A 16,943-nucleotide genomic window follows, 5' to 3' on the forward strand; every position below is an offset into this window, starting at 1 on the left:
CGGGTATCCTGGGAAGTGTTGTGTCAGGGGCTGTGGAGAACTTCTTTATTTTGCTTTGGGCCAACTTCACAAAAATGTTAAAAAATGTTTATTCATTTTTGGGATTCAGAGAGACAGAGCACGAGTGGGGCAGGGGCAGAGAGAGAGAGGGAGACAGAATCCGAAGCAGGCTCCGGGCTCTGAGCCGTCAGCACAGAGCCCGACGCGGGGCTCGAACCCACGAGCTCTGACATCGTGAGCCAGAGTTGGATGCTTAACTGACTGAGCCACTCGGGTGCCCCAACAATTTTTCATTTTCCCGAGAACCTTGAGTGTACGTATTGAAAAAAACCATAGTTTTAATTATTCTGGTAAAACACAAGTATTAGGCTGTGCAAAGTTGAACAACAACATGCATTTGTTAGAGATAGTATTGGAGATCATTGGCAGAATTTCATTTTGGAACAATTTGTAAACAAAGCCGTAGAAACAAGTATCCCTGGGCTGAAGACGAAAACCACACTCCTCTCGGCCGTGGCCACGGAGCCTCCTGTGGTCTCTGCGGGCCACTTGGACGCCCAGCAGCCCACGGACTCTGTTCTTGGATGTGTGAGGATCCCCTCAGGGTTCAGATTCCAGGGCACTCATACTTTCTTCAGAATGCTAGAAATTGGGCAAACAAGGAGACCTAAGGTTAGGAGGAAGCTGGGATTGCTGAGAACCTGCCAACGTGAATCCTTTTTTTTTTAAGTTTATTTATTTTGAGGGGGGGGGAGGGGGGGAGAGAGAGGAGAGAGAGAGAGAGAGAGAGAGAGAGAGAGAGAGAGAGAGAGAGAGAATCCCAGTAGGCTCCACACTGTCAGCGCAGAGCCCGACATGGGGCTCGGACTCATGAACCGTAAGATAATGACCTGAGCCGAAATCAAGAGCCTGACTCTCAACCCACCGAGCCACCCGGGTGCCCCCTTGAATCCATTTTGTTTAGTGCCTTGAATTGTTCTTTGAGGTGGGTGTTGTGATTGTTTTATGGACAAAGAGGTAAAAGCTCAGTGAGGTGAACTGACAGGCTAATTAGTGGAAGAGCAGCCGTGTTTGAATGGCCGCCGTCTGTCCCTCAGTCTGGCGCCCCTGTCGCTACGCCTCTAGGGACGCTGGCATCCCGGTGGTCGCAGACCTCTGTCACTGCGTGCGTCTGATCTACCTTTACCTCTCACGGGTTAACATGCTGGACTGTGTGCATGCGGAACAGTCTCTTAATTTGCAGAAGCTTTTGGGGTGACCTCAGAGCCCCGAATTCCTCGCAGGAACCGGACCGTTGTTCTAAGACCGTAGGGAGATGGGATGTAGTGATGTTCACAGAACCACACATGCCGCGTAACTAACGCTTGGCGTACGAACGCATCGTAGTGTGTAATAAACACCGGTAACAAATTAACGAAGAGCGTGGGATAAGTGTGATAGAGTGACTCGGAGACACTTCTCGGCTTCCGGAAACCCTTATGGCAACACGTCCCCCAACGTTCGAGCGCTGGCAAAGTGCATACGGGGGGATGCCCCAACTCTACTCTGGGCGATGGTGAAGGGCCAGCAAATGTCACTCACTGCTCTTCCCCCAGGCCTCCTGGACACGCTGATCAAAATGAACACGATTCTGGAAGACATTCAGAAGTCTCTGGATATGTATCTGGAGACCAAGCGCCATACTTTCCCCCGCTTCTACTTCCTGTCCAACGATGACCTCCTGGAGATTCTGGGCCAGTCCCGCAACCCGGAGGCCGTGCAGCCACACCTCAAAAAATGCTTTGACAACATCAAATTGCTGAGAATGCAGAAGGTCGGGGGAGCTGGCCGGGACGGGGTGGAGGGCAGGGGACAGATGCCGATGTCACCGTAGTCAAGGCCTTGGGGGGGACCGTGCCCTCCACACAGGAGGGGGGTGGTCATGATTCTGGATCATCTGGGATAGGACTTGTCAGGACTGGTAATTTTGGGGGGCGGGGAGAGGAGCGGAGACCACCCCCAGAGGGCCCACGTACCTTCCGGGGGGATGTCAGGGGTGGGCGGGCCAGACCGTTAGCGCTTCCCGTTTTCGCAGGTTGGGGGCCCCAGCAGCAGGTGGGAGGCTGTGGGGATGTTCTCGGGCGACGGCGAGTATGTGGACCTCCTGCACTCAGTCCTCTTAGAAGGGCCCGTGGAGGTGAGCTGTGGCGAGGGTCGAAGCGTCAGGCCGATGCCTTTTCCCCTCGGAGAGTTCGCTCGGCTCCGTGACGAGGGAACGTCCCTGGGAAGGGACATCGGCCACTCTCCGCCTCCTGAAAACTCTAGCCTCTGCCCTGAACCTGCAAACCACACAGGCCGCTCCCCCCTCGCCTCTGCTTCCCTCGGGGGCCCGGCCAGCGGCTGCCTGATCCTGCTTGTCCCCCCCCCGGGCCCAGAGTCCCAGGGTCCTGTTTTCTGAGCCCCTGCCCTCTGGGGACGCTTGTCCCCAGCCCCGAGGCCCAGCCGCTCTGCCCTCTCGCCTCCCCCAGTCCTGGCTTGGCGACGTGGAGCAGACCATGCGGGTGACCCTGCGCGACCTTCTCCGGAACTGCCGTGTGGCCCTCAAGAAGTTTCTCAACAAGAGGGACAAGTGGGTGAAGGAGTGGGCTGGCCAGGTGAGCTGGGCCAGGGCAGGTGGGGAGACGAGAAAGACGGAGCCGCACGGGAGCAGCAGATAGAAAAAGGCAGGACCTTGTGTCTTGTTCCCCCCACCCCGTTCTGGGCTCGGGCCTGGCTTCCCTGCGCGCCGGCCCCTTAGCTCCTGCCCTTGGACGCGTGCCCGTCCCTCGGGGCAGATATTGAGACAGGAGTCGCGCCGGGTCCTGGAAGGGGCCGGGGGCGGGGGGCAGAGGTGTGGACACCGCCTCTGTGCACCCCAGATGGTGATCACTGCCAGTCAGATCCAGTGGACGGCTGACGTCACCAAGTGCTTGCTGACGGCCAAGGAGCGGGGAGACAAGAAGATCCTCAAGGTCATGAAGAAGAAGCAGGTGGGGGGCCTACAAGTACGGGGTGGGCCTGCTGGGGGTTGGAGGGGTTAACGCCGGAGTCAGAGGTCAAGGTCGGAACGAGGGTGCTTGGTGGCGGAAGTCCAGCCAAGAAGGTCCGGCAGACGCTGGGGATCAGGCGTTTCGGGAGCTGAAAGTCGTGTGAGGCTGGGATGAGGCGTGTTGGGGTTTGGTTGAGTTGCCCCCCCCCCCCCCACTCTGCCCCCTAACCCCCCGACAGGTGTCAGTGCTGAATAAGTATTCAGAGGCCATCCGGGGGAACTTGACCAAAATCACGCGGCTTAAGATCGTGGCCCTGGTGACGATAGAAATTCATGCCCGGGATGTGCTGGAGAAGCTTTACAAGAGCGGCCTCATGGACATCAGCTCCTTCGACTGGCTCAGCCAGCTGCGCTTCTACTGGGAGAAGGTGCGGGGGGCCCGGTGCTCCCGCTCAGTCCACGGTCCCCGCCGCGCCGGCACCCCAACGCTCCGTCCCGCCTCAGTTCCCTCAGCCGGCTGCACTCTGTTGCCTCCCGAATCAGGACCGACCGTCGCTACAGTCGGGGCCCACTGGGGCCCTCGCTTGACCGGGATCCCGAGAGGCTGCGGCCGGCCGTTGCCGTGGGTCGGGGCGTTCGTGCGGCGCGAAGCCCCCACCCCCGTTTTCCATCTGGGCCGTACACCCTTCCCTCCAAACTCTGAACCGAACCCCTCATCTTCTAACCGCCGCCTCCCCACCTCCTCGGTCGTTGTCTCTGTCCGGCTCCAAGCCCACCTCTGTCCTCCTCTGCCCCGTTTCCCCAGGATCTCGACGACTGTGTGATCCGCCAGACCAACACGCAATTCCAGTATGGCTACGAGTACTTGGGGAACTCCGGCCGGCTTGTCATCACCCCCCTGACAGACAGGTCGGCTGTGCGCGGCGGCCACCAGGGGGCCGGGGCGGGGGCAGCACCTGCTGAGGGCGGGCTCCCGGGGGTCAGATAGGCCCTGTCCTCCATCATCCTCAGGTGTTACATGACGCTGACCACGGCACTGCACCTGCATCGGGGGGGCTCCCCCAAAGGTCCGGCGGGCACGGGGAAGACCGAGACCGTCAAGGATCTGGGCAAGGCCCTCGGCACATACGTCATCGTGGTCAACTGCTCCGAGGGCCTGGACTATAAGTCCATGGGCAGGATGTACTCGGGCCTGGCCCAGGTCAGTGCCCTGCCGCCCTGCCCCAGAGGCCCCGGGTTCTCGTTTAGCCCCAGAAAGTGAGCCGAAAGCCGGTCTGGTTCACTACTTTGTGGCTGACGCCGCCGCATCGCCTCTCGCCTCGGGTGGCTCTTCCCGTCGGGGGTGTCCCTGCACCTCCCTCAGCTTCCCTCAGGGCTGAGTCTTGCTTATTTGAAAAACGGACAGATCCTGTAAGTGTTAAGTGAGGTGACGTACGTCAACTGGGGCGTGGTTAGGCACTCGGTGCTCACAAGATCCCCTGCCCCCGTCCCTTTGCAACCCACACCTTTTGTGACTGTCCCCGACACCGTCCCGTCTGCTGGAATGTTCTGGAATGTGGCCAGAAACCACAACAGGGCTACGCTGCCCCCAGCCCACCCCGATAGCACACACGTTTTGGAGGCCGTCCCACCTATCAGCGTTCCGGGCAGGGCGTGCTAGTTTCTAGCGTCTCCCCGTGTGCGGAGGGGGGGTACGTCTCTCGCTCCCAGCGACTCTGCACCCCCCCCCCCCCCCCCCCCGCCCACAGACCGGCGCCTGGGGCTGCTTTGATGAGTTTAACCGAATCAACGTGGAGGTGCTGTCGGTGGTGGCCCAGCAGATCCTGTCCATCCTGTCGGCCCTGGCCGCCAGCCTCCTCCGCTTCTACTTCGAAGGCTTTGAAATAAACCTGGTGTGGTCCTGTGGGATCTTCATCACCATGAATCCCGGTATGGGGTGGGGGCCACGGAGCCGCTGAGGCTCTGGGGGGGAGCACTGGGTGTCCGCCCCCACCCCCTTCCAGGCCGGTGTGTTTAGCCAAGGGAGACGTGGCTAAAGACAACACAGTGTGAGACAAGGGTAAACACGCGACTTTCTGGGAGAACGGGAGGCAATGTTACGTCCTCCCTAAATGGGCTGACGGCCGCTTGCGTGTGTATGTACGTCCCTGGTCCTCTGAGATGCTTCTCTGTCTTCTCCCGGTGGGCGAGCTCCCCGAGTTCTGGCCTTCCTGCCATCCCTTTCCCAGAAATAGGGAATCTCTCCCAACATGCAGACCCTCGTTCCCCGGGAACAGCTCCGGGGGAAGGGTCCGCGGGGAAAACAGGGAAGGGTCTAGGTACCGAAAGAGTCTGAGAAACAGCGGTGATTTTCCATCAGGACTGTCGTGAGGCACACACGGAGCTTGGACAGATGGGAAATTGTCAGCTCGTGATTGGAGTTTGAAACAGGGCCACGCGGAGAGGAGGGAAGGGGCCAGAGTTAGGGGAGCAGGGCCAGGGCTGAGGTGGGGGGCGGGGAGAGCATGTGGTCGGGGTTGGGGAGACTGGGGGGCAGGCCCGGGTTGGGGAGGGTGGGGCTGAGTGGGGAGTAGTTTGGGCTCTTAAGAAATGGCGCTGTTTTCCAGGCTACGCCGGGCGCACAGAACTGCCCGAGAACCTTAAATCCATGTTCCGCCCGATCGCCATGGTGGTGCCGGACTCTACCCTCATCGCGGAGGTCATTCTCTTCGGGGAGGGCTTCGGCAACTGCAAGGTAGGCCGGTGACGTCCTTTCGGAATTCTCTTACTTCCCTTCTCGGGCTGTTCCCTGGACGGAGGAGCGCCCCAGCCTCCCCGTCAGCTTATCCTACGGGGAAGGGAGGCTGTCGTCGGTAGGATGTGGGGGCGGGAGAGCTCGGAGGAGGGAGGTCTCCCCTCCGTGAAGCCCCTAACCCACGTTGGGACCGGTCCCGAGATCTTCCTGCTAGAATTGTCCACAGAGCGCATCCTGGCCGCCTCAGGTCCCAGGGCCGGGCTTCCTGTATCTGTAACCGTCCCGCGTGAAGGAGAAGGGTTTCTGGGGTGCTCGATGCTCCCCCCCCCCCCACCGTTTCGGCTCCCCAGATCCTGGCCAAGAAGGTATACACGCTGTACTCGCTGGCCGTGCAGCAGCTGTCCAGACAGGACCATTACGACTTCGGCCTGCGCGCGCTCACCTCCCTCCTGCGCTATGCCGGCAAGAAGCGTCGGCTGCAGCCCGACCTGTCTGATGAAGAGGTGGGTCAGGGACACGGCCCCTGGGACTCAACCTCCGCCGTCACGGGGCCCGTGCGCCCTCACCGAAGCTTTCCAGGTCCTGTCCCCGGTTGGGATCCCCGCCCCCCGCCCCACCCACCCCCCCCCGACTTCTGCTGTCCCTCGTGTGACCTGTCGTACTGCTGAACATGCGTTGTTCCTGCCCCTGAGCTTCGCCCCTGCGCCTCGCCCCTTTGGAGAGGAAGGGCCCGGTGAGAACCCAGGCCCTGGCCGCTCGGGCCCGAGGCTCCGTCTTTTCCCGCCCAGGTTTTGCTGCTCTCCATGCGAGACATGAACGTTGCCAAGCTGACCTCGGCCGACGCGCCGCTCTTCAACGCCATTGTGCAAGATCTGTTCCCCAGCACGGAGCTGCCCGTCGTTGACTACGGCAAGGTATCTGTCCCCCCGTCCTCCCCCACCCTCCCGTGTGAAGCGAATGTCTTTGTTCTGCCCTCCACTGGCCGTGACCTCCTGTGGGACGCTTGACCTCTCCGGGCTTCCTCATCTCCGGGACCTCTCAGACACTCCGCTCTCTTGCTTCAGCCCCCCGCCCTCCTGACTCGCTTCACAGAGCCCTCTGAGCCCTTCTATTTGCTCTGTGCCCAGCACCGCCCCCTGCCTCGACTTCTCTCCTCACAGGGAGGTGGGGGGCAGGGTGCTGAGAGGCGGCCAGGAGCTGCTGATGCGTGGAGCCATAGAATGGAAGGGGTGGGCCGGAGGGTTCTAGAAAGTACAGAGATCTCCTTCTCCTGGAACGATAGTTTAGATCCCCTGAGTGCTCCTTTCTACTGAAACCACGACCATGCTGGATAGAAATACGTCTTTGTCGATGCGTTGCTGAACTGGCGAGAAAGACCATTTCCGGGACGGGGTGGGGGGGGGGTAAAAGTAGGGAGATAGTGCAACAACCTTACAAGGAAAGCGTCCTCGTTATTCCCGTTTTACAGGTGAGGAAACTGAGGCTCAGAGGAGGCAACTTTCTCGGGTTCACGTAGCTGAAGCTGGGTCCCAGGCAGGCTGGCCCGGAGCCCGGTCCCTCCACTCCACACTGGGCCCGTCCACGGCCAGAGCGCAGGGGGCCCCGGTGCCGTATCTGCCGGGCTGAACGTGAGCCTCCAGGCACTGGGGACCCCGTGAGAGTCCCTTACGGGCCTCATCCTTTCTCCCTGCGTCTTGGTTTCCCTCAGCTGCGGGAGACCATCGAGCAGGAGACCCGCGATATGGGGCTGCAGGCCACGCCGTTCACGCTCACCAAGGTGATCCAGCTGTACGAGACCAAGAACTCCCGCCACTCGGCCATGATCGTGGGCGGCACGGGCAGCGGCAAGACGGCCTCGTGGCGGATCCTACAGTCCTCCCTGTCCTCCCTGTGCCGCGCTGGGGACCCCAACTTCAATATCGTTCGGGTGCGGAGCTGGGACAGCAAAGCCCCCCGTGGACGGCCAGGGAGGGTGGGGGCAGGAATGCAAAGGGTCGGTGGGGGGTGGGGGGCAGTGCGGACCAGGAGGGCAGGGCTGGGGGAGATGAGAGAGAGCAGGGTGGGCACAGAGCCCTGGATATAAAGGGGGCGGGTGGAAATAAGACGACGTCTTGGGGTGGCGCCTGCCGGCACCTCAACACCTCCTCCTGTGTCGCTTCCAGGAGTTCCCCCTGAACCCTAAGGCCTTGTCCTTGGGGGAGCTCTATGGGGAGTACGACCTCAACACTAACGAGTGGACAGACGGCATCTTGTCCAGCGTCATGCGGGCGGCGTGTGCAGGTGCCCAGAGGGTCACGGGGTGGGGACGGCAGGTGCCGGAGTCGCCCGAGGGGTCGGGCGGGGGGTGGGGTGGGGGGGGCTGGAAGGCTCACGTTTGGGAGACGACCGCGTGGGGCCTGCTGAGTACAAGGTGGCTCGCGCCTGCCTCTCCGGGGACACGGGTGGGAAGGGAGGTCTGGGGGGAAAGTCCTGGCTTCCCGACCGTCCTCCTCCTACCAAGACGAGAAGCCCGATGAGAAGTGGATCCTTTTCGACGGCCCCGTGGACACGCTGTGGATCGAGAGCATGAACTCTGTCATGGACGATAACAAAGTCCTGACCCTCATCAACGGGGAGCGTATCGCGATGCCCGAACAGGTGCCGGCCCTGCGGAGCTGGGGACCCGGGGCACGAGGCAGGGCTCGGTGGGGGGGAAGGGGCAGCTCTGGGGGACCAGGAAGGGGGAGGATGCCTGGGCTCAGGGAGACCCGGCTCCCACGGACGGTGGGAACAGCTGATAGGAAAGAAGTCCGTGCCGCCTTCGCCGACTGCCCGGGGTCGCGTGTTCACCGGCTGTGAAGCCCACCCTTCTCCACCCACCCACCCACGCAATGCAAGCGAGCCAGCGAGAGAGAGAGAGACAGAGACAGGGAGGTCTTCCATAAGCTTAACCTTGAACGAGCTCTAAATTCTTTTAAAACGCAAGTCATTTGTAAGCCATAGGCCATCAATCACCCTGCCCCGCTCGGCGCTCGGACAGAGACACTTGGGGGCATCGAGTCCCGAGTGATTTCTCCTGATGGGAGTGGGGTGGCCGAAGGGTGAAGCTCTGACCCAGCGTGTCCTCAGGTGTCGCTGCTGTTCGAGGTGGAGAACTTGGCCGTGGCCTCTCCCGCCACCGTGTCTCGCTGCGGGATGGTCTACACTGACTACGCTGACCTGGGCTGGAAGCCGTATGTTCAGTCCTGGCTGGAGAGGAGACCGAAGGTGTGCAGGGTGGGGTGAGGAGAGGGCGGGTAACCGGTGCGGCCTGCGGGACGTAGAGCGAGAGCCCTCTCTCGCGGACTCCAGGCTGAGGCCGAGCCCCTTCAGCGCATGTTCGAGAAGTTCATCGCCAAGATGCTGACCTTCAAGAAGGATTATTGCAACGAGCTGGTGCCCCTCCCGGAATACAGTGGGATCATCTCCCTCTGCAAGCTGTACTCGGCCCTGGCCACGCCAGAGAACGGGGTGAGTGGGGGCGGCGGAGCGGGGCCCGGGCCGGGGGGCTCGTGACCTTGCGGGGCCGACTCCGGGGAACGGGGTGTCTGAGGCGCGGTTTGTACACAGACCTGAGTGGAGCGGGGACCCCAGGGGGAGGCCTCACTGACCTCGCGCACGTGCCTGGCTGTGTGTGCCTGTGCACACGTGGTCGACTGCCAGACTCAGGCCTCTGACGGCTGATGGTACACAGTGAAGTGTCACTATAATTTCCTACCCGTATTGGGGAGCCGAGGAGAGTTCGTTTTGTTCCTCATTTCTCCGTCCTTTCAAAAAATAGATATCAAGTTTTGGTCTCCGGGAGGCCCTGGGCTGCTGTTCCTGCGGGAAGGAGCTCCCGGCCTAATCTGATGAGGGGGCTTTGGACATTTTCACATTAATTGACGTTTAAGAGCAATGTCGTCCAGTTCAGCATTCTGGAGTAAGGACCAAAGTGGGATATTTGTCTGTTGAGCTTAAATCACTGCCTAAAAGTGGTTTGTATCGTTTTTGAAGACATCACCACACAACCAAACCCTTGACATGAGGTCGTAGAACAGTGAGGACCTCTGGCAGGGTATGTCATTCCTGGCACAGCTGGTACAAACCGAACCTGTGTGGATGGACTGGCACGGTGATGGATGGACGAAGGTCGTCCATACGGTGTCAGCCGCGCGGGCGCCGAGGAGGGCTGGCCAGGTGGCGGGGCCCGGCGTCGCGTGCAGAGGCCCGGAGGGCGGGATGGTGGGACGCGTCGTGAGCTGGGATGAGCTGGACGGATAGGCCAAGGAGTCTGGACCGACTGTGATGGACGGCAAAGCTTCGGCATGGCTTCCCGCCTACATCTTGGGACTGAGGAGTGTTCGGTATTCCGGACGGGGCAGCATCTTCTGTGTGCCCTTATCTGTCATTCTCGGAGTCTTCATTCAGAACCATCCTCAAGAGCTTTTCACGCACGGCCTGAGGCTGTTTCCACGGAGCCCGTTAGAGACCGGGCGAACCGTGCCGAGTTAGCCCCGTGTGCGCCGCACGCCCGGCTCCAGCAACAGTACCTGCCACATGCCCCCAGGGGTCTAAACGTGCTGTCTCTCGGGGCGCCTGGCTGGCTCAGCCGGTCACCCTTGATCTTGGAGTCATGAACTCGGGGCCCACACTGGGCCTAGAACTTCCTTAAGCAAAGCAAAACAAAACCAAACAAAACATAAGGGGCGCCTGGGTGGCTCAGTCGGTTAAGTGTCCGACTTTGGCTCAGGTCATGATCTCACGGTTCGTGAGTTCGAGCCCCGCGTCGGGCTCTGGGCTGACGGCTCAGAGCCTGGAGCCTGCTTCGGATTCTGTGTCTCCCTCTCTCTTTGCCCCTCCCCTGCTCACGCGCGCGCTCTCTCTCTCTCTCTCTCTCTCTCTCAAAAATAAACATTAAAAAAACCTTTTTTTAAAAACACAAAAAAATAAACATGCTGTTTCTGCTATGAACTTGGTACATTTTAAATTTTGATTTTTAATTACACAAGGAATAGTTCACTCTGGTTTACTTTCTAAAAATTGGAAATGTTCACATAGGGACGCCTGGGTGGCTCAGTCGGTTAAGCATCTGACTCTCAGTCTCGGCTCAAGTCATGATCTCGCGGTTTGTGGTTTTGAACCCCACGTCAAGCTACTCTGCTACGGGTAGCTCAGAGTCTGCCTGGGATTCTCTCTCTCTCCCTCTCTCTCTCTGCCCCTCCCCTACTCACGTGTGCTCTCTCTCAAGATAAAGAAACTTTTTTTAGTGTTTATTTATTCTTGAGAGATAGAGACAGAGCATGAGCAGGGAGAGAGAGAGACACAGAACCTGAAGCAGGCTCCAGGCTCCGAGCTGTCAGCACAGAGCCCAACGCGGAGCTCGAACACATGAACGGTGAGATCGTGACCTAAGCCAAAGTCGGACACTTAACCAACTAAGCCACCCAGGTGCCCCAAGGTAAATAAACTTAAAAAAAATTTTTTTTAAATGTTTTATTTATTTTTGAGACAGAGAGAGACAGAGCACGAGCAGGGGAGGGGCAGAGAGAGGGAGACACAGAATCCGAAGCAGACTCCAGGCTCTGAGCCGTCAGCACAGAGCCCGACGCGGGGCTTGAGCTCACAAACCGTGAGATCATGACCTGAGCCGAAGTCGGATGCTTAACTGACTGAGCCACCCAGGTGCCCCTTAAAAATAAAAAATAAAAATTGGGACGCCTGGGTGGCTCAGTTGGTTGAGCGTCCGACTTCAGCTCAGGTTGTGATCTCACAGCTCGTGAGTTTGAGCCCCGCATCGGGCTCTGAGCTGAGCCTGTTTCCGATTCTGCGTCTCCCTCTCCCTCTGCCCCTCCCCCGGCTCATACTCTCTCTCTCTCTCAAAAATAAATAAACATTAAAAAAAAATGTTAAATAAATAAAAATAAATAAAAATAAAAATTTTCATATTAAGCTAGAGACCTTTTTGATCATCTCTGTCCTCCCAGTGCTGGTCTGCAACCCCCTTTAGATGAATAACTACTGTGGAATGTGTGCACGTATCATTCCAGACCTTTCCAATACATATTGACATACAGGCCTGTAGGCAGTCGTAGAAAATGTGATATTTAAAAAACACATCAGGGGCACCTGGGTGGCTCATTCGGTTAAGCATCTGACTTCAGCTCAGGTCATGAGCTCACGGTCCGTGGGTTCGAGCCCCGCGTCGGGCTCTGGGCTGACCGCTCGGAGCCTGGAGCCCGCTTCCGATTCTGTGTCTCCCTCGCTCTCTCTGCCCCTCCCCCAGTTGTGCTCTGTCTCTCAAAAAAAATGTAAAAAAAAAAATTTTTTTTAATAAAAAATAAAAACCATATCATGTTATACACCTCATGTACACATACAGCAATATGGGTTTGAGTTCTGTATCGGTATCCATAGATTGATTTTATTGCTTTTAAGCCTTGCACGCTGTTCCACGGTAGAACATGGCATTTTCTTTTTTCATCCCTCTACTGGTGGACATTTAGGTCATCTCGTTTTTTTGCAATTTACAGACAAGTTGCCACGACGCCCCGGGCCCCGGGCCCTAGGGCACCTGTGGGCACTTCTTCAGGGCAGACGTGGTGTGGCCACGTCACTGCTGTGCCTTCGTGGCACAGCAGCAGAGAGCGTCAGGGCGGCTGCCGACTTACCAGGACTTTCAGGTCCATCTGAACGCTTTAGGTTTAGGTATACCTACAACCACACGGTGTCTCCAAATAAAACCAGGAAGGGAGGAAAACTCTAAGCTCTTGCTGCGATTCGCCACAATAGATCCCCCTCCTTTTCTTACGGATGGAGACCGAGTCCCTTCTCCTGTTCCATCCAGGTGAACCCAGCCGACGGCGAAAACTACGTGACCATGGTAGAGCTGACCTTCGTGTTCAGCATGATCTGGTCCGTGTGCGCCTCCGTGGACGAGGAGGGACGCGAGAAGATCGACAGCTACCTCCGAGAGATTGAGGGCTCCTTTCCCAATAAGGCGAGGACGCTCGGACCCGGCCGTCCGACGTTTCCTGTTTTTCTAGCACCCACGAGGTTCCCTACGCCAGGCTCTGCTTGAGTTTCAGCCGTGCCAACCCGGCCCTCTTTCTTTCACCCAGCGGGCTGTGCAAACTCCCGGCCGGCGGGGGACAGCCGGAGAAGGCTTTGGTGGCCTCACACGTGTTCCCTCCTTAGGACACGGTGTACGAGTACTTTGTGGACCCCAAGATGCGAAGCTGGACGTCGTTTGAGGAAAAGCTCCCTAAGACTTGGCGTTACCCCCCAAAGTGAGAGCGGGGCCTGTGGGGGGTCGGGCTTGGGGCTGTGGTTGGTGGGAGATGTGGGCAGAGAGCCGGGGCCTCGAGGCAGATGTGCGCTGCAGAGGAGGGGGGCTGGCTCCCAGAGGAGGCGGCTCTGGAACGCCGGAAGCAGGACGCCCGGCCTCCGGGCCCCTCAGGAGGCAGGGTTGGTGACGTCTGAGGGAGATAAACGTCAGGAGGCGGGAGGAAGCGGGCGTTTGAAAGGAGGTGGCCGGGCCCCTTGGACAGGGTTCGCTTTCCTCCCTAGTTCCCCCTTCTACAAGATCATGGTGCCCACGGTTGACACTGTTCGCTACAACTACCTGGTGAGCGCCTTGGTGGCCAGCCAGAATCCCACCCTGCTGGTGGGTCCCGTGGGGACCGGAAAGACGTCCATCGCCCAGAGCGTCCTGCAGTCCTTGCCTTCCAGCCAGTGGTCTGTGCTCACCGTCAACATGTCTGCACAGGTGCGTCGTGGGGCCCAGGCCCCCCCTGCCTTCCGCGCCCTCCCTCGGGATCCAAGTGCCTGACGACACTCCTCCCGAACCCCGAGTTTCTCCCGGGAGACCCAAGCATTCACCCCGTACCCCTTCCACCAGACCACGTCCAATAACGTGCAGAGCATCATCGAGAGCAGGGTGGAGAAGCGAACCAAGGGGGTCTATGTGCCGCTTGGGGGCAAAAGCATGGTCACCTTTATGGATGACCTAAACATGCCGGCGAAGGACATGTTTGGGTCCCAGCCCCCCCTGGAGCTGATCCGTCTCTGGCTTGACTACGGCTTCTGGTACGATCGCTCGAAGCAGACCATCAAGTACATCCGAGTAAGCATCCGGGAGACGGGGAGACTCCTGCGATCCTATATTCCTCTCCACACGGGTGGGGCCGGCCGCCTCCGGCCCCAGACTCCCGGCTCCTCAGTTATCAGTCCCTGTTGCGAACTCTCCTCGGTGACTCTGCCCTGTGCTTTGTGGCCAAAGGGTCCCGTCCTCCACCTCCACGCCTTCCCCACGCTCACGTGACTCCCCTGCTGCCGTCCAGGGTGTCCCTGACTCGGGTCCCGCCTCCCCATGTCCCCCTACGGGGCACCCCCAGGCAGTCTGCACCCACAGGATTCTGAGCATCTTGTTTCTTTTTTCCAAATCCACGGGCAGCAGCCCTTCCATCCCTCCCACCGGGGGGTGGGGGGGGTCCGTCTGTCTGGCACTCAGGGTCAGAAGCTCTCCTGACGGCTAGCGTATTCTTGTGTTTCTGGGAAAGAACACGCATGCGCACACACATACACGCTGGAAAAAGAGGGGGGAAAAAAAACGAAGTCTAGAAAACATAGTAAAACTTTAAAAAAAATCTTTTTTAATGTTTATTTTTGAGACAGAGAGAGACAGAACGTGAGCAGGGGAGGGGCAGAGAGAGAGGGAGACCCAGAATCCGAACCAGGCTCCAGGCTCTGAGCTGTCAGCACAGAGCCTGACGTGGGGCTCGAACCCACGAACCGTGAGATCGTGACCCGAGCCGAGGTCAGACGCTTAACTGACTAAGCCACTCAGGTGCCCCATAGTCAAACGTTTTTTAAGTTACTTCCATTTTCTGATTTTGGTACATGGATTATAATGAAATTAAAACAAATACGTCACTTTAATAATTCCAAACAAACTGTCCCTAATCCCTTCCTTCCCTTCACCCTCCCTGTTCCCTTTCTGCTGTCCTGGCCCCTCTCCTCTCCCCTTACTGCCCTCATCCGGCCCCTCTGACATCCTCCATATTCCTGTGCCCTGTGTTGCCCCTTTCCTGCCTGTCTCTGCTCCCCAGGACATGTTCCTGATGGCTGCCATGGGCCCTCCCGGGGGCGGACGGACCATCATCTCCCCCAGACTGCAGAGCCGCTTCAACGTCATCAACATGACCTTCCCCACAGTGAGGGCGCGATGGGGGCCCGGGGAGGGGGGGCCGTAAGAGGCAAGCCATCCGTGTCCCAGAGAACCAGGAGGCAGATCCAGGAGGGGTGGGGGGGCCTCCGAGCGGAGGCGTGCACAGGGAGCAGTAACACGGTGGGGGGCTGCTATTTGTGGGAGCCCTTGCTTCTCCTGAGCCAGAAGAGTGTGGCTGGCCATCTCTGGCCTGTGCAGCCTTGTGGTCCTGGGGGAGGCGGACTCAGGGGCCCCAAAGACGCTAAGGAACGCCAGGGTTCGGGGAGGTGAGTGAGGCCTCCGGGGCACCCCGGAAGCCCCAGTCATCAAGATACATAACATTCGAATGCAACATTAAATAGTCAAAGCCAAGAATTCGCGGTGAACAAACACCACAATGTTAAATAAATCCGAGACCGGTGGTTGCTGAGGGATCTCAGAGCCTGAGGCAAAAGGAAACTGCAACAATCCTGACCCCATCTTTATTTAAAATGTGTGTATTTATTCACCATGGATATTTTGCATTAATTTCAATTTTTCTTTCTTAATTTTTAAATGTTTGTTTACTTTTGAGAGAGAGGGGGAGAGGGGGAGAAGAGAGAGGGAGAGGGAGACTCCCAAGCAGGCTGTGTGGTGACAGCACGGAGCCCGACGCCGGCCTCGATCCCACAAACTAGGAGATCGTGACCTGAGGCGAAACCAAGAGTCAGATGCTTAACCGACTGAGCCACCCGGGCGCCCCTGAATTTGACTTTTATTATTTTTTTAATTTAAAAAAAATTTTTTTTTAAACGTTTATTTATTTTTGAGACAGAGAGAGACAGAGCATGAACAGGGGAGGGTCAGAGAGAGGGAGACACAGAATGTGAAACAGGCTCCAGGCTCTGAGCGGTCAGCACAGAGCCCGACGCGGGGCTCGAACTCACGGCGCTCGAGATCGTGACCTGAGCCGAAGTCGGCCGCTTAACCGACTGAGCCACCCAGGCGCCCCTGAATTTGACTTTGAAGTACTGCATTCAGATGTTATGTCTCTTGATTTTGTGGGTTTTGCGCCCCTTTATGTTCGGCCCCCCGGGATGAGTACTTAACTCCCCTGGCCGGGGTCCGGGCCCTGGCGGCCAGGCCGGGAGCCTGCGGGAGTGAGCGGGAGGGCCTGTTCCCAGGAGTCCCAGATCATCCGGATATTCGGCACCATGATCAATCAGAAGCTTCAGGACTTCGAGGAAGAGGTGAAGCCCATCGGCAACGTGGTGACCGAGGCCACGCTGGACATGTACAACACGGTGGTGCAGCGCTTCCTGCCCACGCCCGCCAAGATCCACTACCTCTTCAACCTGCGGGACATCTCCAAGGTGAAGCTCCCTCGCCGGAACGGCTTTCTCGGCTTCCTCTCCACGCCTGGGACGGGGTCTCTTCCCTCCCGCCATCCCACCGCCCCGCCTCTCCCCCAGGTGTTCCAGGGCATGCTTCGGGCCAACAGGGACTTTCACGACACCAAGTCCAGCATCACACGACTCTGGATCCATGAGTGTTTCAGGTGCGACGGCCCGTGCCACCACCGGCCCAGGGGGCCGCCCCTCCTCCGTATGCCCCGCCCAGGGGGCCGCCCCTCCTCCGTATGCCCCGCCCCCACCCCACCCGCCCAGGGGGGCCCCTCTCCTCCTCCGTATGCCCCGCCCCCACCCCACCCGCCCAGGGGGCCGCCCCTCCTCCGTATGCCCCGCCCCCACCCCACCCGCCCAGGGGGGCCCCTCTCCTCCGTATGCCCCGCCCCCGCCCCACCCGCCCAGGGGGCCCCTCTCCTCCTCCGTATGCCCCGCCCCCACCCCACCCGCCCAGGGGGGCCCCTCTCCTCCTCCGTATGCCCCGCCCCCACCCCACCCGCCCAGGGGGCCCCTCTCCTCCTCCGTATGCCCCGCCCCCACCCCACCCGCCCAAGGGGCCCCCTCCTCAGTATGCCCCACCCCACCCGCCCAGGGGGCCCCCTCCTCCGTATG

General features: G+C 59.1%; 1 protein-coding gene across 5 annotated transcripts in view; it reads left to right on the forward strand.

The window, feature by feature from the left end:
* DNAH2 (dynein axonemal heavy chain 2) overlaps positions 1 to 16,943 on the forward strand; it is a 93,075-nt gene that overhangs the window by 44,823 nt on the left and 31,309 nt on the right. For all 5 annotated transcript variants that reach the window (XM_078437831.2, XM_078437832.2, XM_078437833.2 and 2 more), the window contains exons 31-53: positions 1,596 to 1,813; positions 2,075 to 2,176; positions 2,508 to 2,633; positions 2,898 to 3,008; positions 3,247 to 3,435; positions 3,813 to 3,916; positions 4,019 to 4,208; positions 4,756 to 4,936; positions 5,614 to 5,741; positions 6,092 to 6,244; positions 6,530 to 6,655; positions 7,450 to 7,668; positions 7,904 to 8,021; positions 8,242 to 8,378; positions 8,850 to 8,987; positions 9,072 to 9,230; positions 12,586 to 12,738; positions 12,936 to 13,027; positions 13,308 to 13,506; positions 13,639 to 13,863; positions 14,849 to 14,953; positions 16,110 to 16,298; positions 16,398 to 16,483. In XM_078437831.2, the coding sequence (XP_078293957.2) occupies positions 1,596 to 1,813; positions 2,075 to 2,176; positions 2,508 to 2,633; positions 2,898 to 3,008; positions 3,247 to 3,435; positions 3,813 to 3,916; positions 4,019 to 4,208; positions 4,756 to 4,936; positions 5,614 to 5,741; positions 6,092 to 6,244; positions 6,530 to 6,655; positions 7,450 to 7,668; positions 7,904 to 8,021; positions 8,242 to 8,378; positions 8,850 to 8,987; positions 9,072 to 9,230; positions 12,586 to 12,738; positions 12,936 to 13,027; positions 13,308 to 13,506; positions 13,639 to 13,863; positions 14,849 to 14,953; positions 16,110 to 16,298; positions 16,398 to 16,483 (3,448 nt within the window). The remainder of the gene's footprint in view (positions 1 to 1,595; positions 1,814 to 2,074; positions 2,177 to 2,507; positions 2,634 to 2,897; positions 3,009 to 3,246; positions 3,436 to 3,812; positions 3,917 to 4,018; positions 4,209 to 4,755; positions 4,937 to 5,613; positions 5,742 to 6,091; positions 6,245 to 6,529; positions 6,656 to 7,449; positions 7,669 to 7,903; positions 8,022 to 8,241; positions 8,379 to 8,849; positions 8,988 to 9,071; positions 9,231 to 12,585; positions 12,739 to 12,935; positions 13,028 to 13,307; positions 13,507 to 13,638; positions 13,864 to 14,848; positions 14,954 to 16,109; positions 16,299 to 16,397; positions 16,484 to 16,943) is intronic.

This window comes from Panthera onca, chromosome E1, assembly GCF_046562875.1.
Source record: "Panthera onca isolate mPanOnc1 chromosome E1, mPanOnc1 haplotype 2, whole genome shotgun sequence".
Lineage (NCBI taxonomy): Eukaryota > Metazoa > Chordata > Mammalia > Carnivora > Felidae > Panthera > Panthera onca.